The 23094-nt window shown below is 43.5% G+C and overlaps 1 protein-coding gene across 1 annotated transcript in view; it reads left to right on the top strand.

The window, feature by feature from the left end:
• Positions 1-23094, top strand: part of Sh3bp5 (SH3-domain binding protein 5 (BTK-associated)) — a 55326-nt gene that overhangs the window by 23985 nt on the left and 8247 nt on the right. Inside the window, exon 2 of the mRNA XM_013030728.1 lies at positions 4644-4808. Coding sequence (XP_012886182.1) covers positions 4644-4808 — 165 coding nt within the window. The remainder of the gene's footprint in view (positions 1-4643; positions 4809-23094) is intronic.

The following is a 23094-nucleotide window of genomic DNA, read 5'->3' as shown; positions in this document are numbered from 1 at the left end:
TTTAGACAAGTGGAATGGTTGGGCTACGTCATTTCTATCTCCTTGAACCCTGAGATCCTGTGATTGGTTCTGGGGCGAGAGGGGTCTGTGTTTGCTACTGGCTGGGTCTTGACCTTGGCCACTGCTGTCTCATGTCCCTGTCTCTTGCCTGGCTCAGATTCTTGCCATTGGTTGGATTGGTAGCAGGCAGGCTCAGAAGGCAGTGCTGGACAGCAGGAGGAAGTTGAGGGGAACGTGGGCGCTCCCTTCTGGCCAGGGTGGGCGGGGAGAAGCTGGCATCTGCTGTGTTCCTGCAGAACAGGAAGGATGAGATGTGGGATGTGGGATGTGCTGTTCCCTGACACCCCAGTGCACATGGCTGTAAGGCTGTGGAAGCTGCCAGTTGTTGTGGAAAGAATAGAAGTATGGAAGGAACCAGAAATCAGCTGGCTGTGACCAGCCTTGATTTGTTGACTCAGGCTCCGGGAGGTACAAGGAACCCCCTGGAACCCCCGCCCATCAGCAGCCATTAGTTGAATTAGGGCAGCAAATGGTGCTGATACAAGAGCCTGGACCCAGTCCATGATGAACTTCCCCAAGGTTTCAATCTGAAATATTGAAGTCAGATTCACCCCTGGTCAGTCTGAAGCCCTGGGTGGAATGGGGATTATCCTGCAAGAAACTATGGCAAACACTTTAAATATATGATAAGGAGAGAAAAGAATATAGAGGAGCCATGTGCAGCTTCTATAATTACCAACCTCTAGCCAATCCTATTTCTTCCTTATATATTCCCACCCCCAGCTCTTCCTTCTGCATCTAGCTAGGTTTCTGTTAGTGAAATGAGCTCCCTTCCCATAGCTTAGTTCACTTCTTCCCCTCTCCACAGCTTAACAGGCTCCCTTCCTAGACAACACTAGGCCCATGTAGCAAAGGCAGTAAATAATCAGCCTCCAACCCCCTTTACCTTGGGATGGCACTTCTCTGGGGCAGCTACCACCATAAAAGGCAACAAGAGCCCCTTAGAGTGACCTTCAGGTCTGGGCAGCTGCAGGGCCTCTTAATCTACTATTTGGGCAGCAGCCATAAATCCTAGTCCACCATGATGGAGCCCTTGGACCACATGTCCACACCAGGGTCTCTGCCTCCTAGCCCCTTCTAGCCCTCCTAAACTTCTAGGTTATATAGGTCACCCCAGACAATAGCCAGCGCTACTTTTCACTTCTCCCCTGTGAGAAGGGGTCTTGCTGCCCTCTTTCCTGGCAATAAACCTTCCTTTGTTCTCTGTACCTAGATATCTGTGTGGTTCTCTGGCAAAGTCTAATTTTATCCTATCAGTTTCCTTTCTTTTCTTTCTTTTAAAATTTTGGTGGTACTGGGGTTTGAACTCAGGGTCTTACTTTGCTTAGTTTGCTTGCTAGCCTGGTGCTGTGCCAATTCAGCCAGGCCAGTCCAGCTTTTTGCTGTTGGTTGAAGATGGAGTTTAGTGAACTTTTCTGCCCAGGGCTGTCTTCAAACCTTCATTCTCTAAATCTTAGCCTCCTGAGTAGCTAAGATGATAAGCATGAGCTACTGGCACTTGGCCTAGTTGTGTTTTGCAGCAAGTAATAGCTTGCTGTATTATTTTATTATTTATTTGTTTGTTTATTCCAGCTTCAGCCTCCTGAATGCTGGAACTATAAGCATGAACTGCCACACTCAACCTGCAGCTAAGACTTTTTAATTTTTAAATAGTTTGCCTTTAATCTCAGAATAGTGCAAGAGAGAAGAAAAACAGTTTGAACTTTGTCTTTTCTAATGCCTCCCTCCCCAACCCCAAGCCAAGTTAATATGTTGGCTCTACAACATATTAACAGCTACCCAAGCCATCTACCAATCCAGCTGCAGGTCTCCTTGGCTTTCCCGACTGCTCTGTTTTCTCAGATTTCTCTAAGGCTAAATACATACCATGAATCTTTATAGCATATATTGTTGAGGGAAATAATCCAATATTAAACTAATGATGGCTCAGGCTGTACATGAAATCTTTGGAACGGAGTCAAAAGTGATGTTTAGATCTGTGAAAAGCTGACCCTCAAGGCTGGTGTTTGGCTCATACAGTATTTTCCTAGCATGTGTGAGGCCTTGGATTTGATCCCCATCACTGCAAAAGAAAACAAAATGAAAACTAATCCAGCAGAATTGAGTTCAGTGGAAATAGCAAAAAGCTATGACACAAGCTAGTAAAATTTGATATGGATCAACAACTCATTTCCTGAAGCCTCCTTGTTGCTCTGTAAATTGCTTTGACCCAGTGCTGGGGCCGTAGCCACTGGCTCTGACTAAGCCCCAGAGAATCTCTTTAGGTTCATGTGGAAAAGGCATTTAGTGGGTGAGGAAGCATGCGGAGGGCCTGTTCCTTGAGTGAGGGCATAGTTTTGTTTATCTGTCAGCTGTAGGGCTTGAACTTGGCCTGAGTGCTGTCCCTGAGCATTTTCGCTTGGGCTAGTGCTCTACCGCCATGAAACCTGTGGGCATAGAGTTTTCATTCAGGTAACATATTAATACCATGCCCTAGGGCCTTGTTAGGGTTTGAAGGGTTAAACTCAAGATGTCTAGGTGATAAGAACTAGAGGACTTGTTCAAAACCTTGGATTTGAACCCCAGAACTACTAGATGGATGGATGGATGGATGGATGGATGGGTGGATGGATGGATGGACGGACGGATGGACGGATGGATGGACGGATGGACGGACTAGACAGCCACCTCTCTCTGGAATTGCTAAATTAGCTTCTGCCATTGGAGGTCATATGTCATCATGGCATGTGGCTACTCTTGAGTGCCACCATGTTTTTGTAGCCTGGGCCCAGGCCTGTGGATATTCCTCTGAGGATTCTTCCCTAGAGAACTTGAGAAACTTGCTCTTTCCCTCCCTCGCCTCCCATAATAGCACTCTGTAGCTCTGTTGCTTGTCACAGTATGCCTTGTATTAGCCTTTGTGATAAAAATGTTGTTCTACCTGGAAAGAAGGCCCTCCCCTCCAGAGCTTGAGCCTCCAGAAGGCCCCTGATAGTAGAATGGACTGTGTCCTGTTTGGTGAGAGGGTGGTATGAAATGTGAGGTCTCCAGCATGTACTTCAAAAGTCCCAGTCTATCCATTATCCAGTTCCCAAACTGTTTTCATACTTCTGGGTGTTGTTACAGCAGCACCATACATCTTGGTGTGTGTCTGTCTTCGTCTAGTCAGACTGTTGTAACAAAAGCCAGGTGATTTAAGCAGCAGACACTGGTTTCTCACATCTCTGGAGGTTGTCTGGCAAGGGTCTTGCCTGGACTCTCACTGTGGATTTGTGGCCCATGTGAGTTGGGGGTGTGTGATCTCTTTTCCTCTTCCGCTGAGGGCGCTAATCCCCTCCCGAGGGCCCTGCCCTCAAGACCTCATCTAACTCCCGCTATTTCCCAAAGCTCCACCCCCCCAATGCAATCACCTCAGAAGGAGGCTTCAATAAAGTAAATACTTTGGAGGGGATACAACATTCATTCTGCAGCAGGAGCCCTCCTGAAGGTCTCAGCTTTTGTGTTCATGGCTAGCCCTCCACCACTTGAGCCACAGCTCCATTTCCAGCTTTTGGGTAGTTAATTGGAGTCTCATGGTCTTTCCTGCATGAGCTAGCTTTGAACCATGATCCTCAGATCCCAGCCTCCTTAATGATTGGATGTGTGTGATAGGGGATGACAGGAGCGAAGGCTTCTGATACTTCCATTCAGGAGAGAAGGATTGTGGGCATTTCAGAAACTCTCCGGGGATTCGCAGAAGCATGTTGTGTGAGGCCACCTCATATAGGCTGCTTTTCCTCCTAACCAAATGTTGGTTTCCTCATTTGGCACTCGTTAGATTTCATAGTGATGGTAGGAGGAGGTGCAAGACCATGCATGGCACATGTGCAGCATCTGTTTTTGCTTGAAGAAAGAAGTTCAAAGCTTTAAGAGGTTTCTGCCTGTAATCCTAGCTACTCAGGAGTCTGAGATCTGAGGATTAAGGTTTAAAGCCAGCCCTGGCAGGAAAGACCATCTTACTTTCATCTCCAATTAACCACCCAAAAGCCAGAAGTGGAGTTGTAGTTCAGGTGGTAGAGTGCTAGACTTGAGAAGACTAGCTAGGGGACAGTGTCCATGCCTGAGTTCAAGCTTCAGTGCCATTGCAAAAAAAATGGAGGAGGGGGGAGGAAGGGAAAGGAAAGCAAAGCAAGAAGGAAAGAAGGGGGGATAAGGAAGGAAGGAAGGAAGGAAGAGGAAGGGATAGAGGGAAGGTGGGAGAAAAAGGGCTCAGAATTCAAACAGGAGCTCTGGTTTGGGGGAGGCAGGGAGTTTACTCTTGTGTTGCTGAATTACAATTTCCAGATTTCCTGAAAAGTAAAAGCAAATACAGATCCCATTTTAGAAAATGTTAGGTTCCCATGGGATGAATTACTCTCTCAGAGCTGGACTGACACTGTGGGAGTCTGTGGTGAAGTGTGCTTTACTCCTGTGCCCTTCTGGGCAGATGGAGGCGAGAGTAGAGAGGCAGAGCCGGACAGGGTGTATCTTAGTCCTTGGCTTTTGTGTGAGGAGCGGGGTAGGGTGGCCTGCATGGAGCCCCCCCGACATTGCCTGAGGTCTCACAGGGATCTTTTCTTACACAGGCTCAGCTGGAGGCTCAGAAAGCCACACAGGACTTCCAGAGGGCCACTGAGGTTCTCCGTGCTGCCAAAGAAACCATCTCCCTGGCCGAGCAGCGGCTGTTGGAGGATGACAAGCGGCAGTTCGACTCTGCCTGGCAGGAGATGCTGAATCACGCCACCCAGAGGGTAAGAGTGATTGTGTGTGTATGCACGTATGCATGCACGTGTGCGTGCATGTGTATGTGCATGCACTTATGCTCTTACACGGTGATTCCTTCTAAGCCATGATAACAGACTCCCAGGAAGCCCCAGAAAGCTCTCTAAAGGGCCCAGGTGTCTGTTCCATGTGATTAGGTGCAGCTCCAAGCCATACTGGGGTGGGGGGATGGTGACACTCTTTTTCCCATATGGTCTGAAGTTTGCATAGTTCAGGTGGCCACGGAAGTGCTGGCAGTGGACTTTGGCTTCCCCGAGAGCTCAGGATGTTCTCCAGCATCTGCCTTTACTGAGCCCTGGAGAACAGTCTGGATTTGGCATCCCAAGGGTACATCCTTGATCAACAGTTTCCACCTGCTCTGGGGTCAGAGGAAGGCAGGAGTCATGATAGAGTAGACCAGAATCAAGTGGACACTTAGGCCTGGCCTCCAGGGTAGCACCATGTGGTGGGAATATGTGTTTGTTTTTCATGCATGTACTGGGGCTTGAACTCAGCCTAGGTGTTGTCTCTGAGCTTTTTTGCTCAATGCTAGTGCTCTACCATTTGAGCTGTAGCTCCATTTCCAGCTTTTTGGTGGTTAATTGGAGATAGGAGTCTCTGAGAGTTTTCTATCTGGACTGGCTTTGATCCAGGATCCTTAGATCTACTCAGACTCCTGAGTAGGTAGGATTACAGGAGTGAGCCACTGGCACCTGGCTTTGTAGTGGGAAGTGGTAAAGCTATCTTTATCCAGTATGTGGATCACTGGGTTTTGCGTCATTCATATTTGGTTCTTTACCAGCCCCCACCCAGGATCTCCTCAGAATCAGAAGCGAAACTGTCTTAGTTGATCTGTTTGGTCAGCTATGACAAAATGCCAGAAACCAAGTTGCTTATAAACCACAGAAAATTATTTGGATTGTAAAATTCTTGCTTTAATAAAATTCCTTAAACAGTGAAAAAAAAAAAGAAAAGAAAATTATTCCTCACATTTCTGGAGGTGAAAAAGATACAATGTGGGATGTGGGGAGGCCCTGGTCCATAGGGGGCAATCTTCTCACTATGGCCTATGCTCGTGAGGGCTCACGAGCATTTTGGAGCCTTTTTTATAAAGGGCACAGGTCCCACCTGTGTGACCTAATTCCCTTTAAATTGCCTCCCTCTAGGGAGTAGGTTTCAGTTAGATGAGTTGTGCCCTAGCAAGCAGGGCAGTTGCTTGGCCAGTAGGACTTGGTTTCCCCACCTAACTGGGTTTCCTTAGAGTCACACTGAAGAGGTCTCTTCTCTCAGGTCCAGTACTGCTGGCACCAGCCTGGCCTTTTTGTGGCCTCCTCCCTCTCTGCTGAGGCATAAGGGATCATGATGTAGGAGTGGCTTGCTGTAGGGAAGCTGCACTTGGGGTGTAGGAACTCTGACCATGGCCCTTCCTGGATGAAGATTGCGGGGGGGGGGGGGAGGGCTCACCGTTCAGGTCCTGGTGACTACTTGAGAGACTATATGTAGGACTGGTATTGAAGAGCTAAGAGTTAATGCCAAGGGCCTCTCCCTTTTCAGAGTCATCTGCCACAGTGGCTCATGCCCTGTGGGATCTGATGATTAAAGATGGCCTTGAATAGCTTTAAATAGAAAGCTGACTTAGAAAGGAGTCAAATCTGCATGACTTTACCCTGCCTCTACCAACCCTGAAGACAGGCTGGGCTGTGTGTGGCCTTGAGCTTCTTGCCCCCTAGTGGACTGCATTGTTCACAGACCTAAACTCAGGCTGGGAACAGTGTTGGGTCAGCTCAAGGAGAGAATCAAGCTAGGGTTGGAAATCTCAAAATTTCACAAGCTAAAGCCTGACACAGAAAATAAAAACAGCTAGGTGCTGGTGGCTCACGCCTATAAGCCTAGCTACTCAGGAGGCTGAGATTTGAGGATTGCAGTTTGAAGCTAGCCTGTGCAGGAGAGTCTGTGAGATTCTTATCTCCAATTAACCCCACCCCACCCCACCAACCCCAAAAAATCGAAGTGGAGGTATGACTTAAAGTGATACACCAGCTTTGAGAAAAAAAAATATCCCAACTACAAAGTTAACAAGGCTTAAGAAACAAAGGACTTCCACTTATCTGGTCAAATCCTAAATAACCTCATGCTGCTGATCACATATATGGTATATAAGTTTACACCGGAGGGAAACCAGGAGGACAACACAGAACTAGAGGGAATCAGGGAAAAACATACAACAATGGGACCCATCAGCTGCACTGGACATTGATCAAAACGAACTAAGCAACTCAATGGCAGCGATGGGAGGGAGGGAACGAGTGGGAAAGAGGGAACAGCTGACAAGATGCAAAACAACAGAAATGTACATATCACCCAATGTGGAAGAAATAACTGTATTGCAAAGCTCATAGAACTCATAAATGTTATAGAACACAATAGACAATTTGCCCCATGAAAGTTAGAATGTGTTTGTGACTTTAACTAAGCATCACTATCCCACAATACTGTGAAATTTGGAGAATTATGTAATCACTTAATCACAATAAAGAATTTGAAGAAAAAGTATCTCAGGCCCCATGACAGACATAAATAAAAGCAAAAAAATAAAACAAGAAAACCTTCCAGCTGAAGCTCTGTATCAGACTATAGAGGAAGTCATTTCAGCAATCACTGACTCTTACCACATATGTTGGTGCATTCTAGAATGCAGCAGTTAGAAAATAGAAGCAGGAAGATCACAAGATCCAGACTCACTTGGGCTTCATAGGAAAAGTAAAAGAAATCATTGAGTCTGCTCCTTAAAAAAGAATGAGCTAGGCGCCAATGGACCATGCTTATAATCCTAGCTACTCAGAAGGTTAGGATCTGAGGATGGTTGGTTGAAGCCAGCCCAGGTAGGAAAGTCCATGAGACTCTTACTTCCAATTAACCACCAAAAAGCCAAAAGCAGAGTTGTGGCTTGAGCATAAAAAGAATAAAAAGATGTAACTTTTTTTTTTAGCTGTGAGGCTATGGTAGATGATGGATAGCTGCTGGGGAAGAGGTGTCCATCCTCAGCTTCATACAACTCCAGGGGCACCATTCAAACTAATCTTTGGAAATAACATTATTTGGACTTGTATAGTGAACACAATGTAGAACAACACATCTTGGGCTTGCTGAAGTCACGTGGGAGGAACATGTGATGTGTACCTGTCACTTGGGTTTCTTGCTGGGCCTTGGGGATGGGGAGGGGGAGTATGTCAATCTGTGCTGATTAGCAGAGGTTCTGTGGCACAAACTGGGATTTCTACCCAGGGCTGATGTTTCTTTTCGGATTCTTTTCATGGTTGTATATTTAGGCCTGGAATGCTTTTATTTGATTTGCTGAGTTCAGAAATTATTTTCTCAGGCTGGAGGATGTAGCTCAGTAGTAGAGCAAGTGCCAAGAATTCATAAGGCCCTGAGTTTGACACCAGCCATGGAAAAAAAAAAATCAAGAACTTGAGGCAAAGCTCATAGCAAAGTTTTCCCATTCCATGCCTCATGATAGTTCATAACCAACCTCTAAAGCAGACCTCACTTCTTACTGCCAGCCAGATTCTTGTGTTGACTGTTTGACTTGTTATTTGTTTATGTGCCAGTACTGAGACTTGAATTCTGGGCCTAGCACTCTTGCTTGGCTTTTTCACTCAAGGTTGGTTCTCTACCACTTGAGCTATAGTTCTGCTTCCAGCCTTTTGCAAGTTAATTGGAAATAAGAGTTTGTCAGAGCCGGGTGCTGGTGGCTCATGCCTGTAATCCTAGCTACTCAGGAGGCTGAGATCTGAGGATCGCAGTTCAAAGCCAGCCCGGGCAGGAAAGACTGTGAGACTCCTAGCTCCAATAAACCACCAGAAAACCAGAAGTGGAGCTGTAGCTCAAGTGGTAGAGCACTCGCCTTGAGCTGAAGAGCTGAGGGACAGTGCCCAGGCCCAGAGTTCAAGCCCTACGACCGCCAAAAAAAAAAAGAGTCTGTCAGATGTGTCTGCTCAGACTGACTCCTAATCTCAACCTGACCCTCAGATCTCAGCCTTCTGAGCAGCTAGGATTATAGGCATGAGCCACTCACACCTGGTTTCATGTTGGCACTGAAATAGCATGACAGGGACTAGTGAACCTGTCTCTGGGTTGAGCATTTGCCCAAATGGAGCTCATGTCAGCCACTTCCAAGCTCAGAGGCATGGCTGGCTGAAAGCTGCCTGATAAACATAAACAATCTAAGAAGTATCTCCGACCGTGTCTGACTTCTGAATATTCTAGCGTACTTGTTTATGGGAAGGAAGCTTCCCATCACCCTCTCCTTCCATGTCGCCACATGTTCCTCACTCAAGGTCTTCCACGGGTCCCTTCTTATTCCCTCCAGACTTCCTACAGTGACACTGGGTGACAACATTTGGAGTCTTGGCAGTAGACAGCGGGCGCCCCGTGTTCTCTCATAGGCCACATGTAACAACACACAGGGCCAAAACACAGGCTTCTCCTCAGCGCTGGGGGACAGGAAGCTGCTTCACGTGGAGCTGCTAAGCCTGCATCCCAGCAGATTCCTGTGGGTGCAGGACTCAGGTCCCTGCTGCTCACCCGTGAGAGGATTGAGAATCAGAGGTCTCTCCAGCTTTGCCTGCTTTGGAGAAGGTGATGGTTTTTTACTCTTGAGTCAGGAGGGCTGGCAGCCTGTGATGGAGGACTTGGCTTTTCTAATGTCTGCAAGGGACCAGCTGGAGGAAGAGGGCAATGTGATTTAGAGAGAGGGAGGCAGCCCCTGTTTAGGAGTGGACCGCATACAACCTGCATCTCTGCCCTAGTCCTAGGGTTGGCATAGATGCTCTCATAGGGTTGTGAGGGGCCCACCTTCTGGAGTGTGTCTGGCACACAGGGGTAGACACAGAAAGAATCAGAAACTGTCTGAGTTGGTCAGTAAGGCCGGGAGGACATGGTGAGGCTTTCCTGCCTGGAAGAGGGGACTTGGGCTTAGCTTTGTGTATTCAGATGTTGGAGCGGAACTGAGAACAGCTGAGTGAGCCAGAACCGAAGTGAACAAGTATGTGGTGTGCGTTCAGGTCCTTTTCTGCATGGGACCCAGCAGGAAGGTTGAGCCACATCAGGCTATGGGATACTTGTCTTCTGTGGACTGCTCTGAGCAGAGGTTGGGGCTCAGTAGTCACTCTGGGGTCCTGAGTCTCGGGCCCCATCCGGCTGTGTGTGGAAGGGCCGTCAGCCATTTTCATTCTCAGTTGTCAATGTTCCACTGGCCCAGGACAAGGAAGAGCAGAGGCCTTTGGCTTCCTAGCATCCTTAATGCTGGCAACGACCAGCTTGTGTGCTTTGTCCAAGGCCTGCTGTCCCCTGCCTGCTCAGGCCTTTGTACTGGCCTCAGACCCTCCACCTTGGGCATTTGAGGAATCCCTGCAGGCTCATCCCCAGGGATGTGGGACTTATTAGGGCCTGGGTAGATTTGCTTCAGAAGGAACTGAGAGTCAGCTTGTGGATTACCCCAGGATGGAGCCCATAGGACTGAGCCACCTCGAGGAAGGTGAAGAGCTAGCTCACTTTGGACAATTGTTTTCTTAACGAAATTCACCTGAACCCTTCAGGGAAAGGAAGCAGAGAGCTGAACACTGTTGTCTGTGTTCCTTTGTCCTGTGTGATCATCCCACGCCATGCTTAGGGACCTGTGGTTAGTTAAGACTCAGGGGAGAACTTTAGCCTCTTTTGTGATTTCCCCGAACAGTATGTGTTTGCAGCCGCTCTCTGGTGCCAGCTCTGCTGGTACAACCTCTCTGAGCTGCCACAGCCACCCTAGCCACTGGATCCCTTCCTGCCTTGATTGTCACTCTGCTAGAAGTGTCCATAACCACACTGAGCTGACAAGCCAGGGTTTGATCTCTACTTGTCCTGTACAGGCCTTGCACATAGTAGGTGCTTAATCTGTATATACAGCTCTGAATTGAATATTGTTTAAGAATGGAAGAGCTGTTTGCAGAGATGGGAGCAGGGTTCTTGGAGTCCATACCTGATACCTGGTTAACATGGGCTTCAAGAAGGGCAAGGTGGGGGCTGGGAAGGTGGCTCAGTGGTAGAGCACTTGCCTTGCATGCCTGAGGCCCTGGGTTCAATTCCTCAGCACCACATAAACAAAAAGGAAAAAGCCGGAAGTGGCGCCGTGGCTCAAGTGGTAGAGTGCTAGCTTTGAGCTGAAGAGATGAGGGACAGCACCCAGGCCCAGAGTTCAGGCCCCACGACTGGATCCCCCCCCCAAAAAAAAGAAGGGCTACCTTAAGAGATTTCATTATTGCTTTGCCAGGGCCTCTGCCTATGTTCCCGAAGCTTCATCCTTCCATACAGGCCCTGTCCCTGTACTGCCCTCCTCCTCTCTAACTCTGCCTGCCCCATGCCGGTCCCCTCCACCCTGTCTGTCCCCCCATCACTGTCTACCCCGCCACCCAAATCAGGCTGCAGATGGAGGAGCTCCTTGTTGCCTAGGAGACAGATAAGGGGATTTGCTTGGCTGCCCTTTCCCTTGACAAGGAAGCTGTGTGCATAGTGTGTGTGTGTGTCTGTGTGTGTGTGTGTGTGTGTGTGTGTGTGTGTGTGGTGGGTGATCTTTCTCAAGGGTAGGTATGTATATGGTGAGATTTGGCAGGATATCATAGATAGGGGGTGAGATTGGGGACAGTGCTGTGTGTGTGCCACCTCTTCCTTCTCTATTGGCAATGTTGCCAAGTGCTTGGAGTTTTCTGTGTGTTTAATTTTAGAAAGCTCACTTCCATTTGTAGCCTAGGGGTTCAGAGAGAATGGGGTTCCTGTGTGCTGTTTGGGAGTCCTGCTTTTGCAGGTGATGTTTCTGTTCGGTGCTCTTAACTTGGAGCTTTAATAACCCAGTCTCTTAGAAATGCACTCAGAGGACTCCTTCACAGGGAACCCTGACGCAGATCCTTTCACAAATAAATCACTCCCATTGTGTGGTCTGTTGAGTATGGGGTTTTGAGTTTTCATGTCAGTAAACCCTGAAAGCTTAGGATTTTAGGCAATACTGAAGAATTACTGATGCTTCTCCAAGTGTTAAGAATGAGTTGCTGGTAGCGTGTTTTGTTTCCTTGTAAATATGTGGTGGTAGAAGCGAAAGGTGAGGATTCTGTTGCCCTTTGTTGGGTCTCATTTGAGAAGTCATTTTAATAAGCACAGTACTTCATGCTCTGTTCCATCCTATTTTCCTTCTATTTTTACTGCTTTGAAAATTAACTCATCTTTGTTAAAAAGATACATGTTTTTTAATAAGCTAAAAACATAATTGTGGTACAAATGCAAAATGTTCCCATGGCAAAAATTCCATTTAACTGATTAAGGAGGGAATCACTATATAAGAAGTTTCTGTTCTCAAGAACATCTGAATTCAAAAGAGAATTCAAATAGGGATTTGTGCAGGAAATCAGCTATGCTGAAGTAGATGTACAAATAGATGCCAAATTGCTGATTATTCTTAGGGTATTTGATAATTAACTGCATGTTCACCAGGATATAATTCATCTTCATTTCTGAATAAGAACTGTTTGTATCAGTTTTTGGCCTTCCTCCTCCTCCCCCCCCTCCCCCTCCCCTTCTTCCTTCCTCCCTCCTCTTCTTCTCCCTCTCCTTCTCCCTCTCCCTCTCCCTCTCCTTCTTCTTTTTTTTGGGTGGGGGGATTTGGTTGTGGGGCTTGAACTCTGGGCCTGGGCATTGCCCCTCAGCTCTTCAGCTCAAGGCTAGCGCTCTACCACTTGAACCACAGTGCCACTTCTGGTTTTCTGAGTGGTTTATAGGAGATAAAGGGTCTCACAGACTTTCCTGCCCAGAATGGCTTCAAACCTCGATCCTCAGATCTCAGCCTCCTGAGTAGCTAGGATTACAGGTGTGAGCCACTGGCACCTGCCCACAACTCTGTTTTTAATATATATATATATATATATATATATATATATATATATATATATATATATATATTTGTTGTAAAGGTGATGTACAGGGGAGTTAGTTACATAAGTATGGTAATGAGTACATTTCTTTTTAAACACTGTTACCCCCTCCCTTATTTCTCCCACGTACATCTCCCTTACTCCCCTCATCCCCAATTTGTGTCATCCAATGTAGTGTCATCCTTTGTCCTGCTGTTTCTGTGCTTCCCTTTTCCTTCCACAGATCAGATAAACTTATATATAAGACAAAGGATACAGAAAACTAAAACAGAAAAAAAAAGAAATAACTGCATGTAGGACATAATAAGAACCTCTGTTTCCAATTCTTGGAGTTCATTTTGATACGCTTCATTATATATGGTCTTGTGCACTTGGTGATTCAGCTATTGTGCTCCCCTGCTAAGAGTATAATAGACATATTCTAGTTATTAACAATGAGGGAAACCATGCAACCTACATTTATTTGGGCCTGACTTCTTTTAATGTAATTTTTCCAGGTTTTTCCATTTCCTTACAAATAGGGTAATATCATTCTTTCTAATGGAAGCATAGAACTCCTTTGTATAAATATACCACAACTTCTTGATCCACTCATATCCTGAGGGGCATCTGGGCTGGTTCCGTATCTTAGTATGGTAAATAATGCTGCAGTGAACATGGTTGCGCTGGTAGCTTTAGTATGGCCTTGCTTGTGATCATTTGGGTAAATGCCCAGGAGTGGGATTGCTGAGTCATAGGGTAGCTCTATGTTTAGTCTCTTGAGGAACCTCCATACTCCTTTCCAGAATGGTTGAACAAGTTTACACTCCCACAGTAGCATTCCTTTTGGCCACAATACCCCACCAGCATCTGTTTTTATTAGATTTCTTGATAATGGCCATTCTCACTGGGGTAAGGTGGAATCACAACCTTGATTTGCATTTCTTTTATGGTGAGAGATGTTGAGCATTTCTTCATATGTCTATTGACTATTCTTATTTCCTCTTCAGAAAAGTCTCTCTTTAAGTCTTTGTTTCTTTGAGGATTTGTTTTTGGGGGGATTTAAGTTTTTGAGCTCTAAGTATATTTTAGATATGAGGCTTGTGTTCACTTCGTCAGAACATGTACTAAAAAATTAGATATGAGGCTCTTTTCTGTTATATGGCTAGTGGGCTAGCCTGTGGGCTTCTATTTATCTTGCTAGCTATGTCCTTTGCCATGAAATCCCATTTATCCAACTTTTTTTGATTTGTTGTGTTTCTGAGTCTTCATTAAGAAAGTTTTGATAGACCCGCAGACCAATGGAATAGAATAGAAGATCCAGAAATAAAACCACATGCCTACAGTCAGCTGATATTTGACAAGGGAGCCAAAGACATACATACAGTGGAAGAAACACAGCCTCTTCAACTACTGGTGCTGGGAAAACTGGGAGGCCACATGCACAAAACTAAAAGTGGACCCCAGCCTATCACTATGTACCAACATCAACTCAAAATGGATTAAAGACCTTAACATCAAAATTGAATCTCTGAAACTACTGTAGGACAGAGTAAGAGAAACACTTGAACTTATAGGCACAGAAAAAACTTCCTGAACAGAGTCCCAAGGTCACAACAAATTGGAAAGAGACTCGACAAATGGGATTACCTTAAAATAAAAAGTTTCTGCACAGCTAAAGCTATAGCAACCAAGCTAAAATACAACCAACTAACTGGGAAAAAATATTTACTAGCAATAAATGAGACAAGGGGTTAATATCCAGCATATACAGGCAACTCAAGAAACTAATCCCTTCCAAACCTACAGACCAATTACTAAATGAGCAAGGGAAATAAAGAGAGACTTCTCAGAAGAAGAGATAAAACAACCACTTTGGAAAGCAATCTGGAGAGTCCTCAGAAAGCTAAATATTGACCTCCCCTATGACCCAGCCATACCACTTCTAGGCATCTATCCTGAACAACAAGGACACATGCACCCCCATGTTTATTGCAGCACTGTTCACAATAGCTAGCCTAGGGAAACAACCCAGATGTCCCACTACAGATGAATGGATCCAAAAATTGTATTTATACACAATGGAATATTAGGCAGCCATTAGAAAGAATAAAATAATGGCATTTACAGGGAAATGGATAGAGCTGGAAGAAATCATGTTGAGAGAGGTAAGCTAAGAGCAAAGAGACAAATGGCACATGGTCTCCCTGATAAGTGGATATTAAATCCAAAATGTAAGGTGATATGACAAAATAAACAAGGCTTAAGAAACAAAGGACTCCTACTCATCTGGTCAAATCACTTCTAAATAACCCCATGCTGCTGATCACATATATGGTATATAAGTTCACACCAGAGGGAAACCAGGAGGGTGATACAGAACTAGAGGGAATCAGGGAAAAACATACAACAGCAGGACCCATCAGCTGCACTGGACATTGATCAAAACGAACTAAGCAACTCAATGGCAGCGATGGGAGGGAGGGAACGAGTGGGAAAGAGGGAACAGCTGACAAGATGCAAAACAACAGAAATGTACATATCACCCAATGTGGAAGAAATAACTGTATTGCAAAGCTCATAGAACTCACAAATGTTATAGAGCACGATAGACAATTTGCTCCATGAAAGTTAGAATGTGTTTGTGACTTTAACTAAGCATCACTATCCCACAATACTGTGAAATTTGAGGAATTATGTATTCACTTAATCACAATAAAGAATTAAAAAAAATGTTTTTGACCTGTGCCATGGAGCCCTAGTGTTTCCCCTATTCTTGTAATATTTTTAGGATATTTGCTTTTATCTTGAGGTTTTTGATCCATTTGGAATTGATTCCAGAGCAGGGTGATATGTGTGTGTGTGTGTGTGTGTGTGTATGTGTGTGTGTGTATATATCTATATCTATATATGTATGTATGTATGTATGTATGTATGTATGTATGTATGTATGTAAGCATCTAACTTCAGTTTTCTACACGTGTATAGCCAGTTCTGCTGGCACCATTTGTTGAAGAGGCTGTCTTTCTTCCATCCTGTTTTTTGGCTCCCTTATCATAGGGCTGTGGGCTCATTTCTGGGTCTTCATTCTATTCAATTGGTTCTGAGGCCTGTTCTTGGGCCAGTACCAAGCTGTTTTTGTTAATGCAGCTTTGTAGTTTAGTATTGATATTTTCCCAGCACTGTTCTTCCTGCTAAGGATTTTTTTTTTTGCTATTTGGGGTCTTTTATTATTTCATATGAATTTTTGGATTGCTTCTATTTCATTAAAGAATTGATGGGTACTGCATTGAATTTGTAAATAGCCTTTGGCAGTATTGCATTTTCATGCAATCCTCCCAATCCAGGAGCATGGGAGGTTTTTCCGCTTCCTTAGATCTGCTTTAATTTCTTTTTACAGGTTTTTTAAAGTTTTCATTATAGATGTCCTTCATTTCTTTGTTTAGTCCCTAGGTAGTTTTTGAGGCTATTACAAAAGGAGTTTCTTTCCTTCTCATTGTTGGCATACAGGGAAGGTATTGATTTTTGTGGATTAATTTTATACCCTGTTACTGATCCAAACTTTGGGTCAGCTAGAGTAACTTGGGAGTGGAGTCTGTGGGGTTCTTTAAATACAGGATCATGTCATCTGCAAAGAGAGATTCTTACTTCTTCTTTCCCTATTTGGATCCCCTTTATGTTTGCCTCTTGCTTTATTGCTCAAGCTAGGAATTCTGAGGAAATGGCTTTCACTTTTCGCCATTAAGTATAATGTTGGCTGTAGGCTTGTCCTAAACCACCTATATTGAGGAATATTCCATGGATTCCTGGTTTCTCCAGAGCTTTCATCATAAAAAGGGTGTTGGAGCTTGTTAAATGCTTTTTCTGCATCTATGGAGATGATCATGTGGTTCTTGTCCTTGCTCCTGTTGATATGTTGAAGTACATTGACTTGCATATATTGAACCACCTTTGTATTCTTGGAATGAATTTTGTTTGATCATAGTATATAATTTTTTTGATGAGTTGTTGAAGTCAGTTGGCAAGAATTTTATTGAGAAGTTTTGCATTGATGTTCATCAAAGAAATGAGTCCATAGTTCTCTTTCTTTGATGAGTCCCTCTCTGGTTTTGGGATGAGGGTTATGCTGGCTTAATAGAATGAGTTTGTAGTGAAATTTCACTTTCAGTTTCATTGAAGAGTTTGAGGAGTATTGGAGTGAGTTCTCCTTTGAAGGCCTTATTGAGCTGTGAATCCAGCTGGTCCTGGGCTCTTCTTGGATGGGAGGTCTCATTACTTGATATGGGTCTATTTAGTTGGTTTAAATCTTGGTTTAGTTTGGATATATCAGTATTTCCTCAAAATTCTTCCATTTCTTCCAGATTCTAGACTTTGTTAGCATAAAGGTTTGCAAAGTATTCCCTTACAATGTTCTGAATCTTGCTTGTTTTTGTAGTGATATTTCCATTCTTGTGTCTGATTTTGTTTATTTGAGTATGTTCTCTTCTTTTGCTAAGATTTGCTAAGGGTCTGTCAATTTTGTTAATTTTGTCAACGAACCAACACTTTGTTTTGGTGGTTCTTTCTATGTTTTGGGTGGACTCTAATTGTGATAAGGCAACCTGGTGGTAAGCACCTAACAAATATGACTCCACCTTGAAACTAAGGCAGCACCCCACCTGTGGGACTAGTTCCTTGGGGCTTGGTATTTACAAGAAAAATGTGCTTAGTGTACCCTAGAAACAGGTTATAGCAACAAGTCATAGAAATGGGTCAGAGAAACGGGCCATGCTCCTTGCTCAAAGCATTATTTAGCTTCCATAGTTTCCTGCTTGGCTTGCACCTGCAGGAAAGAACCATTAGAGACTTTCCATTCCTGAGCAAACAAGGACATAAATTTTTTTGTATAAAAGGGAGCCCTGAGAACAGACTCAACACAGAACTTGAGGACCCGCTGACCCAGTGGTCACTGGCTTGCAAATACTTTCTTTTGGTTGTACTCTGTGTCTGTGGTGGTCCTCTCTGGTGGCATACCTCATAGTTCATTTAATTCTGATTTGATTTTAAGTATTTCCATCTATTGGGTTGGGGTTTGGCTTGTTGCACTCTTTCAAGGAACTTAAGGTGCATCATTCATTTGTTGGTTTGAGATTTCTCCAATTTGTTGATTTAGACACTCAGAGCTATAAATTTTCCTTCGAGTACTGCCTTTGCTGTGTCCTAAAGGAGCTGGTATTTTGTGGGCTCATTTTTGTTAAATACCAAAAACGTTTGAATTTTTGTTCTGATCTCTTCAGTGATCCATTGATGGTTCAACAATGTGTTGTTCGGTGTCCATGTGTTACAGCATTTTCTATAGTGGCTTTTGGTGTTGAGATCTAATTTTATTCCATTGTGGTCTGAGAGAATGCAGGGAATAATTTCAGTATTTCTGAATTTGTACAGATTTGCTTTGTGCCCTAACATGTGATCTATTTTGGAGAATGATCCATGGGCTGCCAAGAACAACATATATTCTGGTATTGCTGGGTGGAATATTATGTAGATATCTGTTAAGTCTAGTTGATCTATGCAGTTGTTTAGTTCTGAAGTTTCTCTGTTGAGTTTTTGCTGTGATGATCTATCCAGAGGCAACAGTGGTGTGTTAAAGTCACTAACAATCAATGTGTTTGGCTCTATGTTTTTAGTGTAAGTAGTGTTTGATGAAGTTGGGTGCCCCACCATTTGGTGTATAGATGTTTAGAATTGTTATATCCTCCTATAGGAGAGATCACTTTGTTAGTAGGTAATAACCTTCTTTGTCTCTTCTCACTAATTTTAATTTGAAGTCTTATTTTATCTATTAGGATTGCAACTCCAGCCTGCTTATGGCGGCCATTTGCTTGATAGATTTTATTTCATTCTTTCACTTTCAGAGTATGTTTCTTTTTGTGGGCAAGATGTGTCTCTTGAAGACAGTAGAAAGATGGATCTTGCTTTTTGATCCAACTAGTCAGTCTAGTCACTCCATCATTTAATCCCAGAGTTAAGTCCATCAAAATTAAGAGGATTGAGAGGTATTTGATAGTTCCTGCCTTGTTATCCATATTCTTAGGGGCCGTGCCTTGTCAATTATTACTATAATTATCTGGTTCTCTGTTTAGGGGCCATTTCTCTGCCAATATCATGTTGGTTTTCTGTGTGTAGAATGTCTTTAAGTATTTTCTGTAATGCTGATTTGGTGGAGATACAGTTTCAATTTTGCTTTGGAAGGTTTTTATTTGTCCTTTGGGTATGAATGAGAGCTTAGCTGGGTACATTATTCCTGGTTGGTAGTTGTTTGTCTTTAGGGCATAGCATACTCATTCCAGGTTCTCCTGTCTTTCATGGTATCTACTGAGAAATCTGTAGGTATTTGGATTGGTTTTTTCCTTTATAGGTGATTGATCTCTTCTCCCTGGTGGCTTTAAGGATCTTTTCCTTGGTCTCTATTGATGCTCTGGTTTACAATGGTGGTGGGATGTCCTGTTCTAGTCTGGTCTGGGGTTCTAAAGGCTTCTTGTATCTGGATGGGTCTATCCTTTTGGACATTTGGGAAGTTATCTTCTAGGATTCTGTTAAATATATTTCCTATTCCATTAACATCCTTCTCTAGACCCTCAATACCATTTAACCCTAAATTAGGTCTTCTGATTGCATTTTGTATTTCCTGTAGGATCTAGCTTGTTTCTTGGATTTGTTTTGAATAATTTTCTGTTCTTTCTCTATAAAGTCTAGACTCTTCACTTCCACAGATTCTACCTTCTCCATTGTCTGCTGTCAAGATTTTCTGCTTTCTTATTTCCTTCTAACTGATCATTTTTGATGGCTTCAATTTCTTTATTGAAGCTTTGTTTTAGATCTTTTACTTCCTTGATTTGGTTTTTATTGGATTTCCTTTCCTTCTGTTGGAATTCATTCAGCTTTCTATTTGTGGAGTTCATGAATTCTTCTATTAATCTTTTATTAGCTTCATCAATTCACTCATGGCCATGTGTAGGATTTCAATTTTTTTCATTCAGTGTACTTTTTTTAAAGCACTGTTTTTAAAGCATTTTGAGAACTATCCTCTAGGTCTTTCAATGGCAGCTCTATTGCCTGTTTATTTTGAGTGGGAGTTGGGGTTCACTGACTTGCCAGGTTTCTTAGGTTTCTACAGTTTGTTATGCCTATTAGGAAACAAAAGCCACTCCAATACAAGAGTACACAATTTTAGTAACCAACCAGCACCCTGTACTTGTAGACATAAGAGGTTTGAAATTACAGATACATATTCCCCTATTTACCTCTACTTTTCTTTGTTTGGGATGGGATGTTGTGGTTCCGGAGTGAGGATTACATATAGTTGTAAACAGTGAACAGCTGTGTTGTGAGCAATAAAATGGTCTGTACTACAAGGATAACAAGATGAGCCACTTAGGCTCAGTCAAAATGGAACCAAATGCAGTCTAACTCATATATAAAAAATTAGGAATAATGGACTAAAGAAAATGAAGGGGAGAAGGGCCAGGAATGAAGGGAAATGAGTTAAAGTAAAATTAAAAGAAAAATTGATAGATGTAAAAAATTGATAATGTAAAATAGAGGGAGATGCAGGTAAGAGTAGAGGAATATATAGAAAGGAACAGAAGGAAGGGAACTAAGACCTACAGAGGAAAACCAAAAAAATTAAAAATAAAAGAAATTATGCATAAAACTAATGCTGAAATTTTAAATAAGATAGATAAATAGAAAACTGAGTAATTAAAAACACGGCCTGAATTAATTATGCATGTAAATAGGAAAAAAAGTCTAGTAATCACTATACTGTTTATCTAGAACTAAACAAAATAGCACTGTGGAAGAAAGAAGGAGAGAGAGAGAGAGATTTCTAGTTTGTTAGAGGGAGCTTGTGTCTCCTCAGTGTCCACTATTCAGTCTCTTGATGGAGCCTTAATTGCCTTGCAGTGGTCAGCTTTCCCTGTGGCTTGGACTCAGACACCCTCTTGACACAGGAGTGTGGCTGCTACCTAGAATTCCACTCTCAGGCCTGATTGCAGGAGATTTGGGGGAGGTGGGATTTGTCATTTGCTAGTGCAGTAGCAGAGCTGTGTCCCAGAAGTCTTTGCCCCATAGCCATGGAAGGTGTAGGAAAAGAGGGTCTTTGCCCTTTTCAGATATGATCACTCCCTTTCAGGCAAGGGATTGGGCCAGGGAGCTTTGGATCACCACAGATAGCTGGTTCCCCAAAGGTAGGGTCCCCAATGGGTTACTCACAGGTTCTGGTGCCTGGTGTTCAATTGGCAAGCTGAGACCTGTTGAGAAGCCTCTGTGTCTGGTTTCAGAACTGGCAGTAGACTCTCAGTGGGGTCTGTTCGCAGATTCTGGGATCTTCCCTGATTAGCCTCCTTGGTTCCCACTAGTCAGGTGCTGTGTGCTTTCTTCAGTTTTTGAGTGGTCCTCTGTTTAAGGTTGGATCGACGGCATTTCAGAAATGTCCTTCTGGGTCTCCCCGCACTGCCTGGGGAGGCTGGGGGCCACAGCTGCAGCTGCAGCTGCACAGTAGAGGTCCACTTGCTGTTTTGCTGTTTTCTTTTGTGTTTCCAAGGAGAGATTTCTTTTGTAGTAGGATAAGTCTATCTGTTTAAAGTTTGATTGATGTGGATGGATCTCTTGAGGTAAAGAGTGTCCTGGGACCCTAAATCTGTTTGGTCAGACATCTAGGGAGTTTACCTGTGGTGGTGCTGCCATCTTCCAGGAAGTCTTGGCAACTTTCAAGATTGTAAAAGAGCCATAAGACAAAGTCAGAGATGACCTGGAAAGTCTCTAGATGACACCAAGTAATTTTTTGTGCCTGTAATTTTTTTTATTCATTTAAAAATTCCTCTAGTAAGTATCCTGTACAGAACACACAGCTTAATCCTGTACAGAACACCAGCCACCTCCTGCTCTGTGCTTCTCCATTAACCACTAACCAGGATCTTTCTAACATTGTTCTTTCTGAGATGTCAGAGGTAGACCAAGTACCATGGGCCTCTGGGCTCATCTCTGATGCTCCTTGGGTAGATAAAGGCTAACCCTTTAACTTAACTGTGTGTGTGTGTGTGTGTGTGTGTGTGTGTGTGTGTGTGTGTGTGTGTTTAAATCCATTTTATAACACTGGGCTGTAAGCAGAAGGCAGAGAAATTGCCTGCTGCTTCTGTGGAACAGACTGCTGTGTGTACTGGAGCTTTAACTCAGCGTAAGTGCTGTTCCTTAGCTTTTTCCACTCAAGGGTGGCACTCTGCCACTTTGGCTTTTTCCTGACTTGGCTGGCTTTGAACTGTGATCCTCATATCTCAGCCTCCTGAGCTAGATTAAAGGCATGAGCCACTGATACCCAGCTTTTGACTTCCTTCCTCTTCCTCATATCAGCCCTCATTCTGATATTTTCCTAAAGAAAAATAAAGCAAGGAAAGAAGTAATACTGCCCACTTGTCCAGTCCATGTATAAGCTGTCTTGACTTTGGCCATTGCTCAGTGAACATTGTTTTAACTCATTATTGTTATCAACAAGCTTGTGTTCTCACCACAACTAACATGCACTTGTTTATTCAGATAAGGTTTTAAAATGCCAATTGTAGGTTATAGATTTTTGCAAGTCTTAAGTCTGATATGAATAACTTGATTTTGTTTATATGCCAAGTTAGATTCTTCTGAATCCTGTATTCTTTGTGCCCAACCAATAATTGGGGAAAGACCACACTGTTAACATCATGGTTGTTAACATCATGGTTGTCTTGTTGGCCTCATTTGCTGCCATGCCTGTTGTTGCTAATTCTTAGTTTGGTGATGTCTTAAAAATTAATACCCACTGGTGCCTGCCATTTTCTTGCCTATTCATCTCTGCAGAAGCAGCTCAAATTGGCTTCTTAGAGTCAGAACATCTGGGTAGAGGAAGAAATTGATCGGTTGAAACTTAATGTTTCTAAATTCTGTCTGATTTTTATTTTTCCATTTTCTTTCCCAGTTATGGCCAAACTATATCTGGCTATTTAGTTTTACCTGGCAATATTTACTCAATATAAAAGACTGTTTTCTTGGGAAATTAGTTTAGTATTAGATTACCTATTATTTTCCTCAAAGATGTAGGTATGTATGTATGTATGTTTTTATGATGAGACAAGTTCTCACTATGTGACCCTGGCTGGCCTTGAACTCTAGATCCTCTTGCTTTAGAATCATGAATGCTGCAGTATAGGTATGATATGGCCATCTTAAAAAAATATTTTTGTGGGCTGGGAAGGTGGCTCAGTGGTAGAGTGCTTGCCTTGCATGCCTGAGGCCCTGGGTTCGATTCCTCAGCACCACATAAGCAAAAAGA

This window comes from Dipodomys ordii, unplaced genomic scaffold (assembly GCF_000151885.1).
Source record: "Dipodomys ordii isolate 6190 unplaced genomic scaffold, Dord_2.0 Scaffold132, whole genome shotgun sequence".
In the NCBI taxonomy this organism is placed as follows: domain Eukaryota; kingdom Metazoa; phylum Chordata; class Mammalia; order Rodentia; family Heteromyidae; genus Dipodomys; species Dipodomys ordii.
The sequence above is the reverse complement of the archived record's forward strand: the minus strand, read 5'-3'. Positions and strand labels throughout refer to the sequence as shown.